Source organism: Panthera pardus, unplaced genomic scaffold (assembly GCF_024362965.1).
Source record: "Panthera pardus isolate Hobbes unplaced genomic scaffold, ASM2436296v1 HiC_scaffold_8, whole genome shotgun sequence".
NCBI lineage: Eukaryota > Metazoa > Chordata > Mammalia > Carnivora > Felidae > Panthera > Panthera pardus.
This window is the reverse complement of record NW_026527013.1, coordinates 30,049,350-30,074,470: the sequence shown is the minus strand read 5'-3', so window position 1 is coordinate 30,074,470 and position 25,121 is coordinate 30,049,350. Positions and strand designations below refer to the sequence as shown.

General features: G+C 43.4%; 1 protein-coding gene across 19 annotated transcripts in view; it reads left to right on the top strand.

Moving 5' to 3' along the window:
- The window catches only part of CADPS (calcium dependent secretion activator), a 476,583-nt gene that overhangs the window by 448,117 nt on the left and 3,345 nt on the right, over positions 1–25,121 (top strand). For all 19 annotated transcript variants that reach the window (XM_053898015.1, XM_053898017.1, XM_053898018.1 and 16 more), the window contains one exon: positions 24,291–24,395. In XM_053898015.1, coding sequence (XP_053753990.1) covers positions 24,291–24,395 — 105 coding nt within the window. The remainder of the gene's footprint in view (positions 1–24,290; positions 24,396–25,121) is intronic.

Sequence of the window (25,121 nt, the reverse complement as noted above, 5' to 3'; positions counted from 1 at the left end):
TAGTTTTGGGGAGCACTAAGTCAATGTCCCACTCATCCACAGGTGATTTTGCCCCACAGGGAGCATTCAGCATTTTCTGGAAATGTTTTGCTCTCACAAATGGGAAAGTGCTTTTAGCATCTAGTGGGGAGAGATCAGGGATGTTTCTAAACATCCTACAATGCACAGGACAGCCCCCCACGACACAGAAGTGTCCAGCTCAAAATGCTAGTAGTGTGGAGGTTAAGAAGACCTTCTCTAGGTGATACGTCCACCTACACAAATCCTGTGTCTTTAATGATATGGGCTGTTTGAGTTTAAATTTTGGCATACATGAGCAATATCACCTTTTCAAGGATACTTGGCAAACATCTCAGAAACTAGTCTCAAAAATCCTTTTCACAAAGTCACCTGGCTGGCTCAGTCGGAAAAGCATGAGACCCTTGATCTTGGGGTCATGAGTTGGAGCCCCACGTTGAGTATAGAGATTACTAAAAATAAATAAACTTAAAAAAAAAAAAATCCTGGGGCCCCTGGCTGACTCAGTCAGTAGAGCGAGCGACTCTTCATCTCCAGATCACTAATTCGAGGCCCATGTTGGGCGTGGAGCCTACTGAACATTTAAAAAGAATGAAAAATTTTTAAAAAATCCTTTTGATAAGATTCAACCAAGGATCTAAACAATAAAAGTCAAGGAATCCTTAACATCTACCTTTCTTGGCTCGAACTTAACTTTCATCCATGTATAGTTGCGAGGGAGCTTCCGTGCTTCCACAAAAAGTCCAATCTTGTCAGTTAAATGAACCAGGACAGCTTTCTTCTGCTGGAAGGTGTCCCTTGAAGCTTTTAAGGGACGGGCTCTTTTACATCAAGCAGACCTTAAGAGCATAGGCTTTGTAATGAGACATGCCCAAGTTCCATGCCTGGGTCTGCCACTTACTAGCTGCGTGACTTTGGGTAACTTAACCTTACTGAGCCTCAATTTCCTCTGTAAAACCAGAGATAAAAACAGTATCTAACTCTTTCAATTAGGAGGACTGAATGAGGCAATGCCTACAGGCAGAAACCACTCAGCATAAATCCGTCTCGGTGCACAGAATTTACTCCACATATGTCTCTCCTTGCTGTTACCTCCATCGGTAGTGGTGCCGGTATAGAAACAACACACAGCCTTGCCTAATGCTAAGGTAGGGGCTTTGTAGCAGAGAGAAAGGTCGTGATACATTCCATGCCAACAGGAACATTGAAAGTCAGGAGTGAAAAGGTCCAAGAATGTGACAGCAAATAACAAAGAGCCCTGTCGTGCTGCAGGATCCCTCAAGAAAATCTCTTCCAACGAAGAGCAAGATCCCAGTGGGATGGGACCTCAGAGGAGACAGCACTGGGCTGGATCTAGAAGCCTAAGGCTTGGGAAAGAGAAAGGGAGAGGATTCTGTGCTCAGGCACAAGGAAGGAGACAGTGTCTTATTCTCTGGAACGTTCCTGGCTCACCCACATCTTCTCTTCATTAGCCTTAGAGCTTCTTTTTAAAGAAGCCCATTCGAATTTAGACAAATGATGGCTTCATCCAGGTTATGAGGACTCCAATCTAGGCATCTGGATATTTCTTCTGTAGGCATTAGCTGCACCATAACCTTAAAAGCTAAATTATTTTTATATTAATGTGGGTTTTTTTTTGATATATGCTTCTTAACCTGGGATATACATCAGAATTATGTAATTTTTAAAAAATGTACTCATCTCCACTGTATACCAAAAATTCTGAGTCAGTAGGTCAAAGATAAGGCTCAGGCATCTGGGTTTTTTTCTTTGTTTTTTTAAGTCCAAGGATTTAATCTGATCAAGAACCATTGATTTAGAGCCGTGAATCTCCACTGTGGATGACTTTGTCCCCCAGGGTATATTCGGAAATGTCTGGAGACACTTTTGATGGTCACAACTTGAGCAAGAGATGGATGTCACTGACATGTAATGAATAAATGGTAAACATTCGGCACCGCACAGGACAGCCCCCCACCACAAGGAATTATCTGGCCTCAAATGTTGATAGTGGAAAGCTTGGCGAATCCTGATTTACGAGATAAAAGATACTGAAAGACATGTTCGTTTCTATTTCTATCAATACCTTTTCTACTTTGTATCCTACAAAACGACTTCATAACCTTTAAAAAATTTTTTTCTATAGCAACTGTACAAAGAGGTAGGTCAAGGTACTATTATTTCCATTTTTTTTTAATTTTTTTTTAACGTTTATTTATTTTTGAGATAGAGACAGAGCATGAATGGGGGAGGGTCAGAGAGAGGGAGACACAGAATCCGAAACAGGCTCCAGGCTCTGAGCTGTCAGCACAGAGCCCGACGCGGGGCTCGAACTCACGGACCGCGAGATCATGACCTGAGCCAAAGTCAGCCGCCCAACCGAGTAAGCCACCCAGGCGCCCCTATTATTTCCATTTTTAAAACACGAACCTACGGTTCTGAAGGAACTTGCCCAGGACCTCAAGATTCCAGAGGCCCCAACTCCTGAAACTATGATTTTTTTCCATCCCCACCTCTGAGAGCAGTGATCGCCTCTGTCGGTGGCATACGTGAGCCCTCAACAGCTCTTTGTTAAACAGGTACTGATGAATCCCCAGCCCCCTCGTAGTATCTTGTGTACCTTGTCAAGGATATTTTCTGTTTACAATTCTAAAGCTAAAAATACTAATCCAAGTCTTTAAGTGTCTCACGATGAATGTTTACACTTGTCACCTGATTTTTCCAGAAGCCTTGAATATATAATGTTCTGGTTAATTTAATGAGGAATTGATTGTTTGGGTCCCTTTGATTTTTTGGTTAATTTGAAGATTCATTGGGACACCATTTCTGTTTCTAATTTTGAAACACTTTGTATAATGCCTTAGTTCCATTTTCTGCCTTTTTTGAGACAAGAGTCTAATTCTCCTGATCAAGGTCCTTTTAGGCTTTACCCTGCTTAATCCCAAGTGTCACTATCCAGTCGTGAAGATGTAAAAAGAGTGAATTATCCAGGATTGCACCACTCATAACTTCCCAGACTCTATAAACAGTGCTCTTTCTGTCATACCCTAGTGCCTTGGGAAGGTGGAGCTCAAATGTTTATTAGCCCAACCACACCTGAAAGCTGCTCTCTTGATTTAACCCTAAAGAGGACTTTTGTGGGGAGGAAAAAGGGCAGCTTTCTCCTAAAAGGCAAATGCAAACAGGTGGAATAATTCCAATTAATTGACGGTTTTAATACATCGCCGTTTAATGACAACAGTGAGTAATTATTTAGAGTTACTTTTATGTATATTTCCCATCTTACAGCTATGAGGGTGGGTCTGAACCCATATTTCCTGGGTACTATCTATGTGCCAGGTACCATTCTAGACGCTTAAATGTGATCATTCACATAATTCTCATAACTTCCTTGGGAGGTTGGTTTTTACCGATCAAGAAGCTAGGTCAGTAAGGGCGCCTGGGTGGCTCAGTCGGTTGAGCGTCCGACTCTTGATTTTGGCTCAGGTCATTATCTCACAGTCTGTGTGTTCAAACCCTGTGTCGGGGCGGAGACTGCTTGGGATTTTTTTTCTCTCCTTCTCTCTCTTCCCCTCCCCTGCTCACTCTGTCTGTCTCTCTCTCTCTAAATAAACTTCAGAAAAAAAATCATAAAGAAGTTGGGTCAGTGAAAGGTAAATTGACTCACTTAATTCACAAGCCTGTGAAGTGATCAATTCTAGATCAAACTCTTCTCTTTCTGGTGTAGACACCTAGCCATAATGCCTTAGGAAAAAAACAAAACAAAACCCTACAGTACTCAAACATGTGCCCCAAACTCCCACTCCGCTGAGTGTCCTACGTCCCAAATTTTTCCCAATTCTTTAGTATAAGAGAGTCACTATTTCCTGCATGTACCACAGCAGTTCTTCAAGGCAGAAATTGCAATCCCGAGACTGCTGATAGAAAGTGGCTTATTAGTCACGGCTTGTCCACTAACAATGTGGGGAGTTGCAGAGCTAGTCAGGCAGACCCCCTAATAAACATTCAACTCTGCCAGGGCAGGCGTCCTCCTGAACGTGAGGACATTGTCGCTGATCTTGAGTTCCATGAACACCAGCAAGAACCTAGACCCAAGGGTGAGAGACCCCAGGAAGTGCTACTGTACCCACTTCAGGGTGAAACCCCATCCTCAGCAGAGAGGGACCACAGCACAGTGGGGAATCTTACATACCATATGTGCTGCAAAAGCCACTTCTACCTAGGCCCAACTGAGGGGTGGGTTTTAGCTTTCAGTCTGTATCTCCCTCTGTGTTCTAAGATCTTTTATCCCATAAGAATCAAGTTTTGTGGTATATTTGGGGGCAGAGGGAATGATGGTAACACAATACCATCACATCCCAGACAGTTGATAAATGGTTTAGGGTGGCAGCTTAAGTTCCTTAAGCAAAGCTTGACACAGTGGTATTATTAAATAACAATGCCCAAGATTTTCCTACGAGGCCTGTTGACTCTTTTCATCTACCACATAGCTAAGTTTTCAATGGCATGATGAGGTTTCACAGATCAGCACTGCCTTACAGGAGGGAAAAAGTAATCCAAAATTACAGAATAGCATGGTTATACAATCTGCATAATACAAATACGCTTGCAACTAAATCATTGCATGGTCATTATCCAATAATGCCTAAAGTGTCAGTGATGTGAAAATTTGTGATCAGGTATCCTGAAAGTCCTTCCTTGATTTATTTCCAGCCAAAGCTTACAATAAACAATGTGACAAGTGATGAAAACAGGAAGGAAGGAAGGAAGGAGGAGGGAGGGAGGAAGGGCAGGAGGAAGGGAGGAGAGGAGAGAAGGGAGAAGAAGGAAGGAAAGGGAGAAAAAGGAAGGGAAAGGAAGGAGTGGGAAGGGAAGGAGGGAGAGAAGGGGGAAGGAAGGAGGGGGGAGGGAGGAAGCAAGGGCAGGAGGAAGGGAGGAGAGGAGAGAAGGGAGAAAAAGGAAGGGAAAAGAAGGAGGGGGGAGGGAAGGAAGGAAGGGAAGGAGGGGGGAGGGAAAGAAGGAGGGGGAGGGAGGAAGGAAGGGCAGAGGAAGGGAGCCGAGGAGAGAAGGGAGAAAAAGGAAGGGAGAGAAAGGAAGCGAAGGAAAGGAGGGGGGAGGGAAGGAAGGAAGGGAAGGAGGGGGGAGGGAAGGAAGGAGGGGGAGGGAGGGAGGAAGGGCGGGCGGGCAGGAGGAAGGGAGGAGAAGAGGGAAGGGAGAAAAAGGAAGGGAAGGGAAGGAGTGGGGAGGGAAGGAAGGAAGGAGGGGGGAAGGAAGGAAGGAAGAAAGGAAGGAAGGAGGAAGGGAAAGGAAGGAAGGAAAAAAAGGAAGAGTGAGCAAGAGTTGTTTTTTATCTTGAAGCTTTAAAGAGCTTACCAGAGAGATCATTAGCTGTTAGCCAATCCTTGAAAGTGGCAAATCCCTTGGCCAGTGGAAAGTGGTCTCTGCATTGTTTCTAAAGAGTTTGTTTATTCAAAATATGTCTGCTTTTGGCATTCAGTTTCCTAAGTGAGTGGGGGCTCAGGGGTGTTGGCTGAGGTCAGCACCGTGCTCTGGTTAATGAAGCTGGCTCCTGCCTGTGGCTTCTGTGGTGACTGAAGCACAGGGGACAGGGATGTGGACGTGAGGGAATTCTTTGAAAGGCTCCCTACTTGGCTTTACACAGAATTAGAGAAATGGAGGCCTGTTTGCATTTGTTGGTGTACATTAGAAATAAATTCGGGCATTCAGCTTAAAGAACTCACTGACGGCAAGATGCACAAAGAAATGCTATTATGTATTTAGCACAGTCTTTGTAAGCTTAGCCAGGCAAGGGGGTTTATCAAAAGAAATATGTAAATAACACAACCTGCTTTACAAAAGAAAAGAGAATAAAATTAATCCAAGACATCCGTGGCATAATACTATTTTCTGCCCTCCGCTTTTCTTTTTATAACTTGAGACGTGCAGCCTAACAGTTCAGCACAAACAATAGCACGCTGAAAGAAAAAGAAAAAAAAAAAAACAAAACCCAGACCTGGGGCATCCCCTCAGTCCTTAGGAAAGAACTGCAAATGTGTCTTGAGCCCCACGCACAATATTATTATTAAATCTAACATGATCACAGCCAAATCGTCGGCTGGGGGACAACCCCCCCTTCCTCCCTCCTTTTTGGGGGAAAAAAAGGGGAAGGTGTTGGGAGGGGTGGGGGAACCAAGCCAATCAAAGTTAAAATAAAGTCTCTTTCTAGCAAGACTACTGTCTATAACATGTTGTTCCTTATAGAAAGTGGGATATGGTGGCATTTGCTTGATTAACTTGCTCGACAAAAGTGACAGCTGCTGTGGGTGCACGCGGATAAAGCTGCACGGCGCAGTTCCGCCTTTGTACATCTGTCAGCAAAAAGGGAAGAATAAAGAGTGAAAAGAGACAAATTGGTCCCAAAAGACACTCCATTCAACTTAGGAGGTTTGCCCCATTCAGGCGCTTGCTGTGCGCCTCAAGTACTGAGAGCTTATTCAATTTCATTCACTCTTTCGAATGAACCCACAAGTGTTTAATTTCTTATTCTGTCGCCTCAAAAAGGTGGGGGGTGTGGAGAAGAAGCGGACGGGAAGCATTAATGGCAAGGCAGGGTGATCCGGGCCGCACACATTAACTCATGGCTAATTTAGGGTTTAACTCTATGTGCTCAGGCCCCAGACCCGTCCGCATCTTTCACTGACACAGGCTTCCTATCTCCTGGCTGCTGGATGCAAAACCATCTAGATACCAAGGGCGTCCAGCAAGGTCGAGGGTCTGTCTTGTGTAAGGACAATGGTCTGAAGTCGATGCTTTTTCCAGAGATGGGGTGGCGGGCTCCCCAGGATAAGTCTTGGGTAAGTGATCTGGCAAATGTGGGGTTCCCCCCCCCGCTCCCTCCCAGAAAAAGAGAAAAAAAATTAGAGTCACACGCAGTGAAGAGTAGTAAGAGGGGGCTATGGTTTCCAGAGATTAAAAATAAAGCAAGAGGAAGGGGCGCCATTGGGGCAGCGCCCAGCTGCACATGGGGAAAACACATGTTAACTTTTAAAAAGCAGCACTTTGCCTTTCTCTTCCTTGTCCCTGAGCCCCGGCCTCCGAACCTGGTTTCTGGCCTCATAGCAAGGGGCAGTTGCTATGCACGCGCAAATGTTTCCTCCTGGGAATTTAAGATGCCTTCGCCAGTCGCCTGTGCTGCCGTGCTCTGCCTGGTCTCCTGCCACCTCTTCTCGTGCATCCAGGCCACCCTGCCCTCTCTGGAACCCAGCACTCCCTTCCAGTTCCGGGACTAGTGTCTGAGCCCCGCCCCTGCACCCCAGCCTTCCTCAGTGACTGCTTTTTGGAAACCGCTCAATGCCATCTCTGGCTCCTAAAAGGATTGTACCCTTTCCTTATGAGAAATCACTTCCCATAGAGCCCAGGTTCACTAAGTTGACATAGGTCTAATTTTTTAATCGTTTGGAGGGCTTTGGACAAAGGTTCTGGACCCAGTTACAGTTGTTGACTTTGGTTGCCTTAGAATCGTGAAGCTTTGTTTAGACAGCGCCTCTTGGTGCTGCTGCATCAGTGTCCTTCTCTTCCTCATCTGCTTGGAAAGTAGCTGTGTGGTTGGACCTAAAGCATCCCATTTGCCTATTTATCTGAACGTTTTCCATGTAATAGCATGGAACTTATGCTAATGTAAAGTCAGGCTCTTTTATATTGAGAGTAATGATTAAAACAACTTCAGTCCAGGAAAACAACTCGCTAGAGTCAGTGCAAATTTTCCTGCATAAGAACTTCAACTTTGACTCACAGAACTCTCATGATTCATGACTATAGAAAGTTTAATATGTGCAAATTATGAAATTACCCCTAATGTGATTAACCAACCCGGTTTTAAAATGACAAAGTTGGCACTCCATTCTATCTTTCTGTTCCGTACATGAGTTACAATCCTTATTTTAGAGTATGATTTCTATAATCATTTCTATATGGTATGCAAATTTCTTATTCAGTTGCTTACGTCAATCTGCTTGCAAATTAATGCATTTAACTCTAAATGCACTTCCCGTACCTAAGAAGCAATCAGGGAGTGGGCAGATGCCGTTCGTGAATAATCTGAATTCAGTTCATAGGATGAATCCTTCTCCTACTTCTGAAGTCCTTGTATGCATATCAAAGCATAGTTTTCAGATAAATTATTCGCAATTCTCACACAGATAATGGGTGGTAGGATATGCCACGAAAACTAGAATTTGGTCTTTGACATAATTGAGCTTTAAGGGACTGAGATGACTTTGAAAGTGTGAATTTGGATTATAACTATACATTTTGTCAAAACAGTAGGTTCCTTTGAGAGGACAGAGGCTGAAGGCATGGGGGTCCATTTTCTTAGTGCACAGGGAGGCCTAGGACTAAATCCTCAACATCTCCCCAGGAAAATAGGCCCAGGAAAAGGTATTGTTAACCGTGGTCAGTTTGTTAATGCCCAAACTGCACACCTGCCCTGCACGGCCCAGGTGGCAGAAAAGGCCTGGTTAGAAGCTGATCGTAAGAGAGCTGTTCTTTTTTCTCTTAACTGTCACAGCGCCCCATTCCACTTGCTGAAAGTTCGGTATCAGCCTCTGACATTTGCAGAAAAACTTGTCTATAATCAGAAGTCAGAAACTCGAGTTCACCCTGATTTGCTGTGATGGGTCCTGCCCATCAAGCTGGGAGAGGGGGAGGGGGGGTTGGAACAGCTGCTGTCGGGCACATGGTCCATCTTTGATTCAGGGTTTGACCACTGGTTATGTTTTTATTCAATTACTTAGACGAGCAGCAGTTTCAGAAGTCATGCTGTGTACAGACAAGCCCAGATCTCATTTTGGTAGTTCAATTGGATTCTCTCTTTCAGGACAGCGAGGCTTTGGAGGCTAATCGAAAGAGAGGGGGATTTTGCCATTTGGGTACCTTAAGTTCAAAGGTGGAAGAATTTTGCGGGAAGTTCTTCCTCACTCCCCAGTTTACTTTATATTAAATAGGGCATGGGGTTATAGAAAATACTATTTACTTAGGGAGCCCCAGGGGATCTCTGGAGAGTCAGAAGCGGGAAAAATATAATGAAAATTAAAAGCCAATTTATTACGTATGGCTAATTACATTTCCTTTTCTCCCTTTTTCATAGAGAATGAATTCATACAGATATGTGCGATAGAAATGTAAAATGAGATTTAAAAAGGAACTATTTCTTGACGTTGTTTAATTCACATAAACTGCTTAGAACGGTGCCTGACACATACATGCTCCTTAAGCGTTTCTCCTCCTCTTCCTCCTCCTCCTCCTCCTCCTCCTCCTCCTCCTCCTCCTCCTCCTCCTCATTATTATTGTTATTGATATTTATTAATACTAATGTCACTGTAGAACTTTTTCTCAAAGTGGGTTCAGTAGAACAGAAGTACCCTGAAGGATATTAATAGGTGGGTCATAGAAAGTGGTACTTCAGTCAGATACGTTTGGAAAATTTGAAGCCGAGTGAAATGCCTTTCTTTCCTGCAGGACTTGTCTGAGCATTTAGTTTGCTCCTGGAACCCTGCGACTCTGACTTGACAATGGCATTTAGACAGAGGGTACAGCGTACATATGTGGATTCACAGACACATTCATAGGCCAATGAAAATGCGAAGCTGAAAACGCCTGTGCCTGTATTACTTTATTTCCTTTTAAAAATTTGCAATTAACTCCCTCTGGGTAGCCTTTTTGTCTAGGGTCCGCTCCACTGGTATGATAAAATGGCAGACGTTCCCCAGGGAAGCGTCCCCCGTTCTCCTCCTCCCAAACCTCAGACCCGATAGCTAGAGGCCCAAGGGAGGCACACGACCGTCCCTGCAGCTGGGAGGCTGCTGGCCTTTGGTGCCCACGTGTTCTTTTCTTTTTATTGGGCATTGTTCTGTGTCTTCATCATGTTTTTGAAGGCGTCCCACAGCCTCACACCCGTAAACTTCAGACCCTCCTTGGATTGAAAAGGTGAAAGGCCTTTACTCAAAATTTCAAAACAAGTTCTTATCCCGGACAAAGAGAGGAGTGGCCTGTATCTGGAGCTTTCCAGTCCAAGTATGTGTCACCGTGGAAATAAATAAAAAGATACAGACTCTTTGGATTGGTCGAGCTGGGCTGGGAGCCCCGCGATAAGAGGTCACTGGTGTGAGTTACTATGGTAATTGAGTACTGTCAGCAACACTTTTGCTCTCATGAGCATTAAAGCACATAATAATAGGCAAACAACAGTGGTTAAAGCAAGCAGGTAGGATTACTATGTTCTTTTGTCAGAAGTATATAATGTCTTGTAGTCAGTTTTAAAGACTTCTCAACCCCCCAATCCACCCCACCATCACCTGCTGAGTAATTTTGTCTGCTTAATCTCCTGCCCTCCACTCGAAGATCTCTGCTAATTTGAGGCAAATGGGTATTTCTGACATTAAATAGGGCAACGAGGCAGCCCTGACCCAGAAAGGCCGCATGCTGAAGCAGCGAGAAAAATATTCTTTCACCAATTTTGTTAAGGCGCTTTTGAATGAAGAGAAAGAGAGAGAGAGAGGGAGAGAGAGAGAGAAAAAAAAAATAGCTTTCCCTGCAACGGGAGGTGGCAACCTCCCGAGGAAGGGTTTTTGCGGAACGAGGAAAAAAAAGAGAGAGGAAAAAGAAAGAAAGAGAAACTTGCAGAGCATCCCCACTCTCAACTTCCCCCATAAAACTTGTCACTTCGCATTGCCATCCGCTACCGCAACAATAATCACTCCGTGCCTATTGCTAATTGCAAGCACAGCTGAGGCCCAGCGGGGGGCCCTTGCACAGTCTCAGGCCTTTATACGAGGCTCAATCTGTTGTATGGCACTTGTTCACACACAAAAAAACTACCAGCAAAGGCAGAAAGAGGCAGAGTCACAGGTTTCTTGTAATCCCTCCGCCTCCCCGCTGACAGCCCAGCCCCAGAAGCATTCCTGGTTTTGTCCTCCTCTTTACAAAATCTGAAGTGACCTTAAGCTACGAGCATGTCAGCTTTTGAATGTCGAGTTGCCGGCTTCTTCAGGTGCATTAAGGAGCAGGGGGGAGCTACATCTGGCTTCTGCGTGTCTGTTTGCAGCACCCCTGGGGCGAGCTGTGGCTTCCTGTAACATGTAAAATATGAGTGTGAACTCAGGGTTCATGGCAAGGAACAGGAGGTCATGCCTCCATTCAGTTCTAAGTAAAGAAACTGGGAGTTTGCAGATGTTTTTCTGTATGTGTAATGACACCAACCCCCTCCCCAGCCACCGAGCGACCGAGCGCCGTTTTTTGATAAAATGTGCCACAATCAGTGTGCTACTTGCAGATTTATTCATATCAATTTTTGCAATTTATATATTCAGAGACAAGATTGCTATTTCGGCAACTTTATGTTGGATGCCGTACGTTTGCGTCTAGAGAAAGAGGGAACGAAGTACGGGGCGGGGAGGAGGGTGGGCAAAGAAAGAAAAGAAATTAAGTCTGTTCCTCGGGCCACCAGCTGGGGTGTTGTCAAGGAGACAAAGCATTGGACAGGAGGGTCTGTGTCCCCCTTTCGCCCAGCGGTCACTTCCTGCCCAGGCTCGGAGGTGGGAAATCTATTGCTTCTGGCCCAGAAGAAGGCCCATGAATGGCTACCATGAGGACCGAGTGGAGTGGGGCGGGTGGAGAAAATCCCCTCAGCAGACCAGGCTCAGGCCACCTCAAGGCCTTCCATCCTCCCTCCGGTTAGGAACAGGCAGGCCCAAGAAGATCCTTGGCCCCCAATGTGGCCCTGGCAGGGGGCATCCGGCCCCTCGTGTCCGCTTTGCCACCCTTCTGTGCACTTCCCACGTACAGAAATTCCTGTTCCCAGCCCAAAGCCTCAGACTGCGTTTTCACCAACCAAAGACATTGGTCGGGCAAACATGGAGATTAATCCTCCTTAGCCTGGGGAATAAACGCTCCTCAGTGGGGCAGGGTTAATTGCTGAGCTTGGTGCAAAGATCATTTTGAGGCATTTAAGAAATACATGATTTTTATGAGTATAGCTGTTCCATGCAGGAGTTATTTCTCAGCAAAGGGCAAAAGCTTTGCCTGCCTTGCATTATTAGCCTAATTCTACTTAATTGTTTCCTAAAATAAGGGCTTCCTGAACACGCATTCCAAACCTTAATAAGTCTGTTGTGCTGCAAGTGATTCTGGATGGGGTCGCTGCTGCCCTTTTGGGCAGAAGAACCAGGGTGTCAGGGCAGAGTGCTGCTTGATCACATCTATGCTTGGAAAGTCAGGGACGGGGGTCGCTGAGGGGACGGGGGAGTCTCTGTGAACACATACGAGGATGCTTTGTGAAAAATGCATCTTTTTTTGTTGTTTGGACCTAATCCTCTATGAGCCTTCTTAGTTCTCGTCTCTGGGCTTCATTTAATTCTATTTCACAGTTTTAGAAATGTTGGCCCTGTGGCGTGTTTTAAATAAACCAAATAAATGACTGAGCAAATGCTACCAGATTTGTTCTTTGTTCTTCGCAGTCTCAAAACTCGGCCTTGAGAAATTGTCTCAGTCCTGGTATTAAGTGAAATGCCCATGTTCATCTTACAAAGAATTTTTTTTGGCTTTTTGTCAAACATGGTTGGGTGTTCAGATTAGAATATGTATACTGTTATATATCTGAGCTTTCTTAAGGAAAGTTTCCTTTTTGGTATAGGAAGTGATTTTTTTCATTTCCCATCTTTTGGGTTTAATTGTGGCAAAGTAAATATAACATAAAATTTGCCATGTTGGGGCTCCTGGGTGGCTCAGTAAGTTGAGCTTCTGAGTCTTGATTTCAGCTCAGGTCATGATCTCACGGTGCATGGGTTCGAGACCCTCACTGGCCTCCGTGCTGGTGGCACAAAGCCTGCTTGGGATTCTCTCTCTCTCTGCCCTTGCCCCACTTACACACGCATTCTCTCTCTCAAAATAAATAAATAAGTAAACATATATATATATATATATATATATATATATATATATATATATGTAATTTGCCATGTTAACCATTTCAAAGCATACAGTCACGTAGCATTAAATACATTCACATTATTGTGCAACCAATCTCCAGAACCCTTTTCATCTCGCAGAACTGAACCCATTAAACCGTAACTTCCCATCTCCCCCTCCCTAGACCCTGGCAACCACCATTCTATTTTCTGTTTCTATGAATTTGACTCTTCTAGATATCTCCCATACGTGGAATTGTATAATATTTGTCCTTTTTCCACTGGCTTATTTTACTTAGCCTAGTAGCTGCAAGCTTCCTCGGAGCTGTAGCTTGTGACGGTATCTCTTTTCTTTTAAAGGCTGAATACTATTCCATGGTGCGTCTGTACCACTCTATGTTTATCCGTTTGTCTGTCGACGGACCTTTGGCTCTTATGAATAACACTAATATGAACATGGGTGTGTAAATGTCTCTTCAAGAGCCTACGTTCAATCTTTTGGCATCTGTGCTAAAAAGCAGAATTGCTAGGTGTCTATCTTTTCATAATAGTGCTTGCTTGGGTTGAGGAACTGGTGGCAGAGTGGCATTTGTGTTTGAGTTGAGATAGCATTCACGACTGAAAATTCACATTAGTGCCTCTGCTTTGCCATCACATGCTTTCCTGTCAGTAGGTACCTATCTACTGGTTTTCTCACTCAGAGAAGGTGAACTGTTGCCAACCATATCTTACAGGTATTAGGAAAGAAAACCTTTTGGGGACTGTCACATCTGCTTGCACGTTACCTCTGCCATATTGAGACATGGGATTGGGCAGAATTCATGGGGTTTCATGCAGTCTGATTGATCCAGGAGCAATAAACTCATTTCCAGGCTGGCTTTGGCTAGCTTGGATAGTTTACAGAGATTACCCACAAGTTGATCAAACCATTAAGTATATATATATGTATATACATACATATGTTTATATACACACATATATACACACATACATATATATACATTATATATATATATACATTATATATATATATACATTATATATATATATACAATGTATATATATATATATAATGTGTGTGTATATATATATATATAATGTATATATATATATGTGGGGTGCCTGGGTGGCTCAGTCGGTTAAGCATCTGACTTTGGCTCAGGTCATGATCTCGCAGTCCGTGGGTTCGAGCCCTGCATCAGGCTCTGTGCTAACAGCTCAGAGCCTGGAGTCTGCTTCAGATTCTGTCTCTCTCTCTCTCTCTCTCTCTCTCTCTGCCCCTCCCCCACTTGCATTCTGTCTCTCTCTCACTCAAAAATAAATAAACATTAAAAAAAAAGTTAAAAAAAAAAGAATGTCTTCCAGAGAGACACCGATGTATAGTCCACGTAAGCTTAGCTTTGAATTAAACTCTCCTGCTTGATTTGCTTTCAGAAAGGATCCTTCAGGACTCTTACTTCCCTTGTATTTTCCCTCAGGCAAATGGTGGTAACAGGCCTGACTTGGGTGAGAAGGAGGCAGTGTTTTGGGTCAGGATCCAAGTACAATTTTGATCATTCACTTGAAATGTCGGTGCTAGAGACACTTGTTGCTGGATATTTCTCCACATTTCAGGTTTAAAGTTGAAATTTTGTCTTGAAAAGGTTATAGCTTATTTCGATAAAAAGAATATTAAGGTAATATTTAGGCCTTTTCAGAGGAGGTTAAAATAATGTTGCTCCCAAATGCTAAATTCTATACATGTTCCTATTGAAGATTCAACTGTTTTAAACAGTGACAACTTAAATCAAGCTTAAAAAAAAATTGTTTCACTGCACTATATCCTCGCTATGAGAAGGCAGTACAGCAAAGAGTAGGTGAATGGTCTTAGGACTAGGTTGTGGGTAAATATGGGTCTTGGAGCCTTGGTTTCAACAAGGTACTTCTGACTTCTCCATCAGTCTGGATTGCATCAGACTTTGGGGCCAGGTAATCCAGAGTTTAGTACCTTGAAGAGCCACAGCAGTAAGACAGCTTTACAAAGACCTCAATGAAATGGGTTTTTAGACATCCAAAGAATTATATAGTTTTTAAAAAGCAACAACAACAACTCCACTAAAAAGGACTTTTGAGACAGCCTGGAAGTTCATTCTGATTACCCAAATCCTCTACTTCCATGTCTGTTTATTTTTTGGTGTCTCTGTGCTTTTTTTAGCTGAGCGTCCTGAAGCGGGGATTGGGAAATACCCATTTCTAGGTACGGTTGTTTTGGTGAATCAAATCCTGAATTACAGTAACACTCGAGTAAAGCAAAAGATGATGCCTTTCAACTACGTACCCATTTTTCAAAGCACTCAGATGATCTGCCCTTTAGGAAGTGTGGCTTCAGCCCTTGGGGAACTTTGACAAATCTTGAAATTTGCATGCGGGTGCTTACTGCTTTGCCCATTCGGCATACATGGCTTGAATGTGCCAAGGTTTCTTTACCAGACCCTCTCTGAATCTGGAATAGAACACTGAATACAACAAGATCCCTGGCAATCCTCAGACCTGAGAGACCCACGGGGCTGTGGAATTGTGGCTTGGGTTAACAAAGCTATGGGTACTTGGTAGAAGTGTAAAGAAACCCTGGATGATGCTTTTCACATGCTCTTAAATTACCCATATTGTAAGGAAGAAATATGCACTGAAAGCTTCAAACGTAAAAGATTTCATTACAGTATTTCAATACAGCAGTTTAAATAGGTTGCAGGTTTTTTCCCCCTAACTAATAATAACACACTTTTGTCACAAAAAGCAAAGTGAAGAACTTAGTCACATGGGTGTGGTCAAAGTATTATCTTCCTCTTTGACTCATTGCCAACAAACAGAATGCCCTTCCTTCTTGAGACACTTGAGGCAAGGTGCTGAGGCAATTTCTCTGAAGCGTGGCTCTGTGGAGTTGGAGAAAGGGTACTTTCCAAAGAAAAAATTAAAACCTTCCAGCATTCATTATGCTTCTTCAGCCCAGAAATACAGGATGGTTATCAAGAGGTTACACATTGTCTGTTTACACAGACATTTTTAGAAGAACGGAAGTTTCTCAGAATGCTTTGTGCAACCCTACAGAGCTTGCACTTAGAAAGATTCCTTATTTGTGACGCAGGGTGTGATGGCGTGGCTGTGGCATTAACAGCTAACATTGTAGTATGTGCCTGGCACTGTGGTAAGTCCTCCAGACCTATTAACTCTTTTAATCCCCAGAGCAACCCTAAGTAGTTGTTATTACAGCCCCCATTTAGCAGAGGAGGAAACCGAGGCTCGGAGGGGTTAAGGGACTTACCAAGATTCAAACACAAGAAAGCCCGGTTCACGTCCATTCTCTTAGCCACTAGGCTGCACTGCCTCTCAGCCTCCTATGCTCCGGCTCTTGCTAGCTCCCAGATCACTTCTCTGAGTCTCAGTTTCCTCCCCTGTGAAACGAGACTACAAGTGATAAGAGAAATTCAACTGTTGAGAAGTTAGCCACAGACTGCCCAGGCTTTTAGTGCTGTGTCTGCCCAGCATATATGGCTTGACCATGCTGGTTTCAAAGGAAATATGTATTTAGAAATGAACTAACGATAGAACTCCAATCCTTTTAGATTTCAGCTATCATTTATCCTAGGATATATTAGAGTGAGTCACAAATTTTTAATACAAGAAGGTGTGTGAAGTTTCTGCGTGGTGGTTATTGTACCTTAGGCCCAATACCGTAATTTCAAAAAGAGCTCATTTTTACAATATTGGGCGAAATATTACCCTCAGTTATAGGCATGGGACAACATGTCTTGTTTGGCATGTGTATATATGCGTATATGTTTTACTTAAAGCAAGACACTACCGTATGCATGTTATACTTCAGTACAATGCTTTTGTAGCGTTTATTTATTTATTTTGAGAGAGAGAGAGAGAGAGTGCATACGCAGAGCCTGACTCAGGGCTTAATCTCACAAACCGTGAGATCATGGCCTGAGCCGAGATCAGGAGTCGGACGTTTAACCAACTAAGCCCACCCAGGTGCCCCAATCAAATTTTTCTTTAAAGAGAAAAGCGACAGAGGAAGAACTGAGTTTTGCGCTAGACTGTTTTCATTGGCTTTGGGACTCTGCCTAAAATTGTTTCTTCTATAACATTTTCTGATGGTGCCCTCTTCAATTTCACGTGAAACCAAATTTCCCCAAGGCTCTACTATTTTACTGTCCCTACTCACCGAAGACTTTAAAGTTTATGATGTATAATTTTTCAGCACTGAAATTGTAATCAGCGTTATAACTTTTGTATCTCCAAACTCTTAAGAAAATTCGATCCATTGTGATAAAGGTAACTTTGCTAATTGTATTTCACCTTGGAAACTCAACCTGCCCACCGTGAGAACTTTCTCCCAGTAGCATTTGCTGAGTTACTAACCTAAAAGAAAAGAAGAAGAGATCAGATAGGGCTACAAAGGAGAAGAAAAAAAAAAAAAGTACATGGATTCTAGCTAAGAAATGGCATGGCCTCATTCCCATACAGCTTTTTCTAATCATTTCCATTAAGTTTCAGCAGTGATGGTCTCTCTTAGTCCTTTAAGGTTGTTGAGTGGTTTTCCCACATTCTGCTTAGCAATCCAAGCTCACAAAAAGTAGAATCTTTTCAATACCAAGTCAAGCTCAGGTTCTGAGGGAAACAGGTTCAACAACATTATCCTACCCACACCCTTCTCCTTTGAGAGTTTTGGAGCTGAATGGCTTTGCTGAGGAGACACCTAGAACTGGAGTTGTCTCTCTATAAACAAACCATTACGTTTTTTAATTATTGAGTTGAATGGGACAGCTCATACAGATGTCGTGGTAAATAACCAACCTGAAGCCTATCCTACCATGTACTGATGCTTTGTGACCCCAGAGTACTTATTTAATTTACCTATGTGCTTTTTCCTCCTCTACAAAATGAGGCTGTTAATAGTGTCAACCTCTTAAGAGTTCAACTCAATGACTGAATGATAAACTGCTTGTAGAATGCTGTGCATAGCACTTGGACATCGTAAAGGCTCGGTGTTCCCTGCGTAGGTAACTACAGGTTTCCCTTGCTATCCGAAAATAGAGTTCCTGTGAAAACCTTCCTGAACTGGAATGGTGTAAAGAAACACCATTTAGTTTGTATGGAAAACTTTTTGAGCATTCTCAGACCTAAACCATAACCTTTTTTAGGCTTTTCTTTTTTCTTTAATCCTCTTTTCATGTTTATTTATTTATTTTGAGAAAGCAGGACAGAGAGAGCATGAGCAGGGGCAGAGAGAGAGAGAGAGGGAGAAAGAGAATCCCAGGCAGGCTCCAAGCTGCCAGGGCAGAGCCCAATGTGGGGCTTCATTCCACAGTCTGCGAGATCATGACCTGAGCCCAACTGAAGAGTCAGACGCTTAACCGACTGAGCCTCCCAGGCGCCCCAAGGCTCTTCTAGTACCTTAGGACACATCTGGCTGAAGGATGCATAGAATAAATGGAGACAAGGCACAGATGCTCACAGAGGCAAGTCAGACCTGTGGCAGCTTGAGACTGAGATGCTGAGTATAGTTCCCGCAGAAGGAGTTTGGTGGGGCCACTCTCCCTGCCCGGGGTACATGCTCCCTGTATAACAATTCATTGCAACACAAACCCAGAACGCTGCTTTTGCTTTTTGCCTTTTCTCATTAAAGCCAAAGTCCTCTTCCAGTTTCTTTCTGATAGCAAAAACGGGTGCTAATGTAGGTCTTTCGTAAAAGGGAAGTGGCCTAAGGCAAACTTTGGAGAAGTGGGGGATGGATACCTATACTTTTGTTCATTGTGCCCGTGTGTGTGTGTGTGTGTGTGTGTGTGTGTGTGTGTGTGTGTTGGCGAATCGTGTGCGAAATAGTACTTCATTTAAGACAGTAGACTCCAACGTCTTATATGCAGTCCGGTGTGATAGGGGGTTGCTTAAGTGAAGGACATACATTATCCTTGTGATTAGTGTGAAGGGAAGCACACTGAAGAGTTTTCCCTTGGGCCTCTGTTCCTTGTTGTCATTGCCCCTCACATGATACGTGGGTAGCTTGGAAAACAAACGAATCATTAACAGTGAGGTCTCTTTAGGACATCAAATTAACATCAAGACGGGGAATGCCAGTTTCAAAGGCAATACATATTTAGAGATGATCTAACAATAGAACTCAGATCCTCATCCGTGTAGGAATTTAGACTCGTCGAGGTGGCCCTGAGGGCGGCAGAGGTAAAGCAACATAAAGCCACGCCACCATATAATCACACCCTTGCTTGCTGATTAGGGACTATCCCAATCTAAAGTGGAAGTCCGAACCTTCTATTGGCCAGCGAGGTGTGAATTATTCATTTTAGCTCTCAATCCTGCAGCGTTTCCTGGTGGTAAAATTTCCCCGGGGAACAGTGAACCCAAGGGCAGAGACTAGGGAGAGGTGAATGAGTCACCTCTCAGTTGTAAAATTTAAGGGGGAGTCCAAAAATATAGTAGTCAAGGTCAAAAATATTTTAATGCATCTTTAAAAAATCAAAACCGAGGCAAATAATCCAGGGTGAAAAAATATCAGAATATTAAAGACAATATCCATGGATCCTGCATGGGCAAGACCCCGCCTCACTAGCCTCCCCCTAATCCTGGCTATCGTGCACCCCAATATTACGGAAGGGACGTTGTGTATAAGGATTTCTCTGCACGAAGTCGGTGTGTTTACAGGGCACAATACCTGAGTATATCTGCATGTTAATTAAGCTCCTACTAGAAATGAATCAAGAAAATTCCTTTGTGTTGTATATGGAAAGGACAGCTTTATGTTTCTGTGTGTAATAATAGTCACGATATTTTATTGAGTGTTTAGTATGTGACAGTCACTCTCCTGGTCACTTTACATAATTGTCTCTTTTAACGCTCACAGTAATCCTATGAAGTAGGTACTGGTTTTAACTCCAAGAGGAGACTGAGGGTCAGAGAGTTAAGTAGCTTGTTTGAAGGTTATCCAGCTAATAAGTAGCCAACCCAAGCTGAAGCTGTACTTTATCCACACAAAGTTGAAAAATCACTCGTTATTTGTCCGAATCCTTTTAATCCGTTATTAAATCTAGGTCAGTATAGTTTAAAATGTGCTTTATGCACCCAGGATGCTTGTATGGGTTTGGGTGATGATCTACCACTGAACAACTTTACGGTGGAATTGCGAAGATGGAGTTTGTGTCCTGTAAGACTTAGACACGCAATTCCAGAGGTGCTCTAGGACGAGCAGTGTTTTCCACCACCACAGGGTTTCTGTGTTCACTTGCTCTCTCCTTTCTCCCTTGTTCTGTGGCATTTCTTAGTGTGAGAAAAAGACAGAGAAGCACGGGCTGATAATGGTGATGGTGATGGAGAGGTTAGTGATGGTGGTGATGACGGCAGGAACTAACGTTAATTGAAGCCTTAATAAGTACCAAGTACTGTGCCGAGAGCCTTACTAGGATTACTTCCTCTCACCCTCAAAAAGACCATGAAAGGCTGATGAATCCCCATTTTCTGAAGAGGAAACTGAGTCTTTGAAACCATAAGTAATCTGCCCTAGATTACAAAACCAGGGAAAAGACGAGTAAGGCCTATGCTCTTAATGACTACACTGTAGAAAGGAAGAAGAAAGACGAACAGGCAGAGTCTCCGATCAGCCTTCCGGGTCCTTCTAACTAGAACTTTCAGATCTGGTTGCAACTCCTAGAGGAGTCCCCAGTTTTCCCAGGGACTTCCTTTAGATGGGAAACCTTTTGGGTTTTAGCTCCAAAACCTCCACATAATTATCCCCTTTCTTTTAAAGGGGCCCTGGGTACTAGGATTTTATTTCTCTAGTGCCTTTTTAGGATTAAGGTGACCTTATTTAGGGAGTTCCCAATGAATACACCTGAACTAAGGGGAGGCTGGCAAAGGAGTCGCGATTATCCTTACTTAGTCCATGTTGTCAGTTCACGATTTTATTCTTAAGGGTTTAGAGTGCATTTTACCAAAATTTTAGTGTCCCGGGGTTAGGATATTTCTGGAAAAGGCACATCTGAACCCAAGATGAAACAAAATAGGAGGCCTTAAAATGTGTTATTTCCTCTTTTGAAGAATCATAACCAATCTGCTTTATTAGCATCAATCTCAAATAACGCAAACCTGAGTAATAAGGACCACGCGAGGACAAGCAGGAACCCAGATACCCAGCAATGGGCTGGTAAGCGTGTAACAACTGGCTTTCTGGGAGGGAGAATGCCCTGGCTTGTGGTGTTTGCCAATTTCCACGGTGTAAAAACTCCCACCAAGGCCTATTTCTAGCTGTCAATGTGATATCCTGAATATGGAGTTGGAAAGAGGTGCTCCAAACCGACTCTCATGACCGGCACACTATTGTACCATCCTCGGGAGGAGTAATTAGACGATCAGCTGTTTCAGTGCAGTGCCTAATCCTGAAGAACTGCCTCTTCTGAACTCACTAGCTGTGTGACCTTGCTCAAGTCGCTTCACCTCTCTGGGCCTCTGTTTCGTCCTGTACAGACGATAATATGGAAGCTGTTTTTCACCTCTAACATTTTAAAGTTCTAGAAGGCAGTGACTCCTGCTTTCTCCGACATCCAAATGCCTTTAAGCGCCTTTCTGGAAAACCAAGTTAGCGCTGTGCTGTATCCAACTTCATCTACTGAGCATAAGGTTTGGAAAGGAGTGACTTACTCCCTTTTGCCTCTTTAAATGCGTAGCCAATGGGGCATCATACATTTTTTACACTTCTTTTGCTAGATGTGAGATCCAGGAGGAAAGGCATGGATGTTCCAGGGCTTTGCTTGTTCTCCTGGGGTGGGAATCTGCAAGCGTGACACGCTGAGCCATCGCTGTATGCATTTCCTACCTCCCTATGCTTTCAGCAGCAGAGACAGAGTATTGAGAGTATTCTACCTTTTTACTTTTGTTTTTATTGTTTGCTCTCTAAAAGCCATTTGACAAGAATGGGAATCACTCATACAAAATGAGGACGGGGGTGGGGAGGGTGGGGAGGGTCGTTATTTTTTTTCCCCCCTGAAAGGTGGCACGTCTCTCAGCAAAGAGAAAAAGGCATGTTGCACAAGGCTTGCTGGCAGTGATAGAAGCCAGCGCCGGTTTGCCTGTTGTCACAGCCAAAGCAAAATGCCACCTCTGCCTAGGAGCCAGAGTGCCACATTCCTCTTTTGTGTCCCTGAGATGCACCCGTCATGTGGCCCTGGATGTGTAGGTTTGGCCAGGAGGTCCCCATGTTCTTCGAAGGTCATCTTCCAACCCCAGGAGGTACAGGAGAGGGGGGAGCAATGCTCCTGACTCTCAAATTACATTATTTGAGTCCCCAGATTGCATGTCAGATAAAGCCAGCAAATGGCATTTGAGGGCTGAGGTGAACACAAGAGAGCCCCCCACTTGCTGAGAGTAAGGTAGGGCTGCAGAAACACCAGGAACCTGGTGATATTTCTGTCTCCAGACCCCTTCTTAACAAACCCAGATGCAGTGACAGCAAAAGCTCCAGAATCCCAAGGCAGGAGGTGCCAAAAACACTCCCCAATAATCACTGCCTCTCCCCTCCCCCCCCCCCCCCCCCCGCCAAAAAAAAAGTTTCAGTAAGATATTCTCACTCCTAGAGGGGAAAACCTGTCCACGCCTGAAGCAGCTTGACCCCGGGCGAACCCCCCTCCTACATGGAGTGAACTGTGAATCTCAAGGGAAAAAATCCCCACCCCCCACCCCGCCTGCTCCCTGGGGAGGGACAGAAGGTTCCTAAAACTGACGGTTTCGCCTCCATGATCTTTAAAAGAGCAGAAGTTGGCTGTGAGGCTGCAATACCGCCTTGATTGGGGTAGTGTGGTCTCTGTTTGCGGCTGGGCTCCAAAGAGAGCCACAATTGGCTCTGATGAGGAAGGAGCCTAGAAATGAAAGATTGCAAAGAGGGCTTCTGAACGCCATGGCTGAGACTGTGTCGTTTCTTACAAGGTGAAACTTGGCAGTTCTACCTTGCGAGTAAAAACCCAAATTAATTTTTTTTAAAAGAAATTAAGTCAGAAACAAGGCTTCAGAAAAACTGTGAGTGTTAGGCATAAACTGATTTTGGATGATCTTTAGGTGAGAAAGGGTGGAGTTTACCATCAGAAACATGTTTTTATTTATGCTTTTCAAATCCCCACTGGTGCGCAGTGTGTGCGCGTGTGCTTGTGCGCGCGCATGAGCATAGAGGGGGGAGCACATAACCAACAAGAGACAAAATTACACCAGAGAGCACGCGTCGCCTCGGTTCTGTAACTACTCTTTTTCTTACATGTTTGCTGTGCACAGTTCATATAGATGCCCTATAAATAAATATATAGGTCCATCCACACCTTTTCATTTTATTTGTAAATTGTTGGTATAAGCGGCAATGCGTAATGAAACCTGGTGAAGTTTAAAAGATTAGATTTTTTTTCATACTGACACTTCATAACACTGTTCATATGTCTCTGAGTGAGATTTATGAATATATGAGCAGTACTGCAAAATTATACCGCACCAGAGACTTCCTGCACCACAGGGGTGGCAGTCTAAAGTGACACAGCTTCAAGCATTTTTCACAGACAAGAAGCAAAATTTAACCCCCTTAAGGGGAAGTATGATTTCAACAGCTTGAAATGAGCTCATTTGTAGATGTTTTTTTTCTCTCATCTTCCATAATTTTTTGGTGTTAAGATTAAAACAGATTGCACAGCCAACGTAAGGGCATATATGCTGCCCAGAGTGTAATTTGGCCCTTAAAGAGAAACCTTCATTGTCTCTATCCCAATGCCAATAGGGTCACTGAAGGTAAACTTCACATTCAATTCGTAAGGCTCTCAGCCGGATTCCCAGAATTGTCCTAAGCAGACAGGGTCTGGGTTTTTTCAAAAGGTAAGTAGCAGGTGACATCCGTTTGTCCAGTGGAGAAGCCCCATCTCCCTGGGCATCTGAAATGGTGGCATTAGGAAATAGACAGTGACTTGAATCTCAACTGAGTGAAACTAACCAACAAAAAGGAGAATCAGAAGAGCAAAAGATGGTCTATAGGAATCGATCGTATAGGAGATGTCTGTAGCGGGAGAGTTCTGTGTTAGATGCTAAGTCCGAACCCATTTCTTTCAGGCCGATCTGGTACCTTGTGATTTTGTGTCAGTTAATGTTCACGATGTCTATGCTCTCCAATTCTCTTTAACCGTTTAGTTTCTCCTTGGAACAGAGCAGGTGCTCAAACGTGGCCTGTTCCCTCTACTCTTTGAATGCTTCGTGATGTGTTGGCTGGAGAACTTTTGTCTCTTTTTTCAGCAATGGTACAACAGCTCCATGAACGTGATCTGCACCTGGTTGACAGACCGGATGGACTTACAGCTTCACATTTATCAATTGAAAACACTAATTAGGATGGTAAAGGTAAAAGAAAAAATAATTATTCTTTTTTGCAAATAGCTTACTGAAATACATTTCATTGTCAAGCTGCAGAACTTCCTTAGCACAAAGAATATTGGTTTGCATAGAAAACAAGACGATTTCTAAAATAGCATCTCGGGCAAGAAAAACCTCTGAAATCACTTTGGGATGCATGCTTAATTTATTACTCAGACATCAAAGGAAAAATTAATAAAAAGGAATTTGACATTTTATCCAGGCCAGAAAAATACTTTATGTATCTGTCATGCATAAATACTGCAGTGGCCATCGTGCCCTGTGCATTAGACTTTCAAAAGCTGGCTTTTGGTACCATTATGCTAATCACATCAATTACCAATTTCATTTATGGTTTAATTAAATAAAATTTTGCCACAATTAATGTAATAGAAATATTTACCTCCAGCTCTTTCTAAATATGTCCTGTGATCATTATCAGGATGCAAATCATTATTGTTCTCATAGTTAATTGAACTAGTTTCTCTTACAATGCGTGTATACAGTCAAATGGAAAGGATCACAAAGGTGAGATAACATACCCTGAAAGTAGCTTTTTTCCCTGTTCTTGTGTGTGTGCCTTGGACTAATGATAATTATTTCAGCGTGAAATCTCAGTGGTTTACATGAAATAATAAGATCACAGAAGGGGGTAAATACGTTTTTGATCATTTCAGTTTCCATTTGATGCTTCACCATAGAGGGTTTTAAACA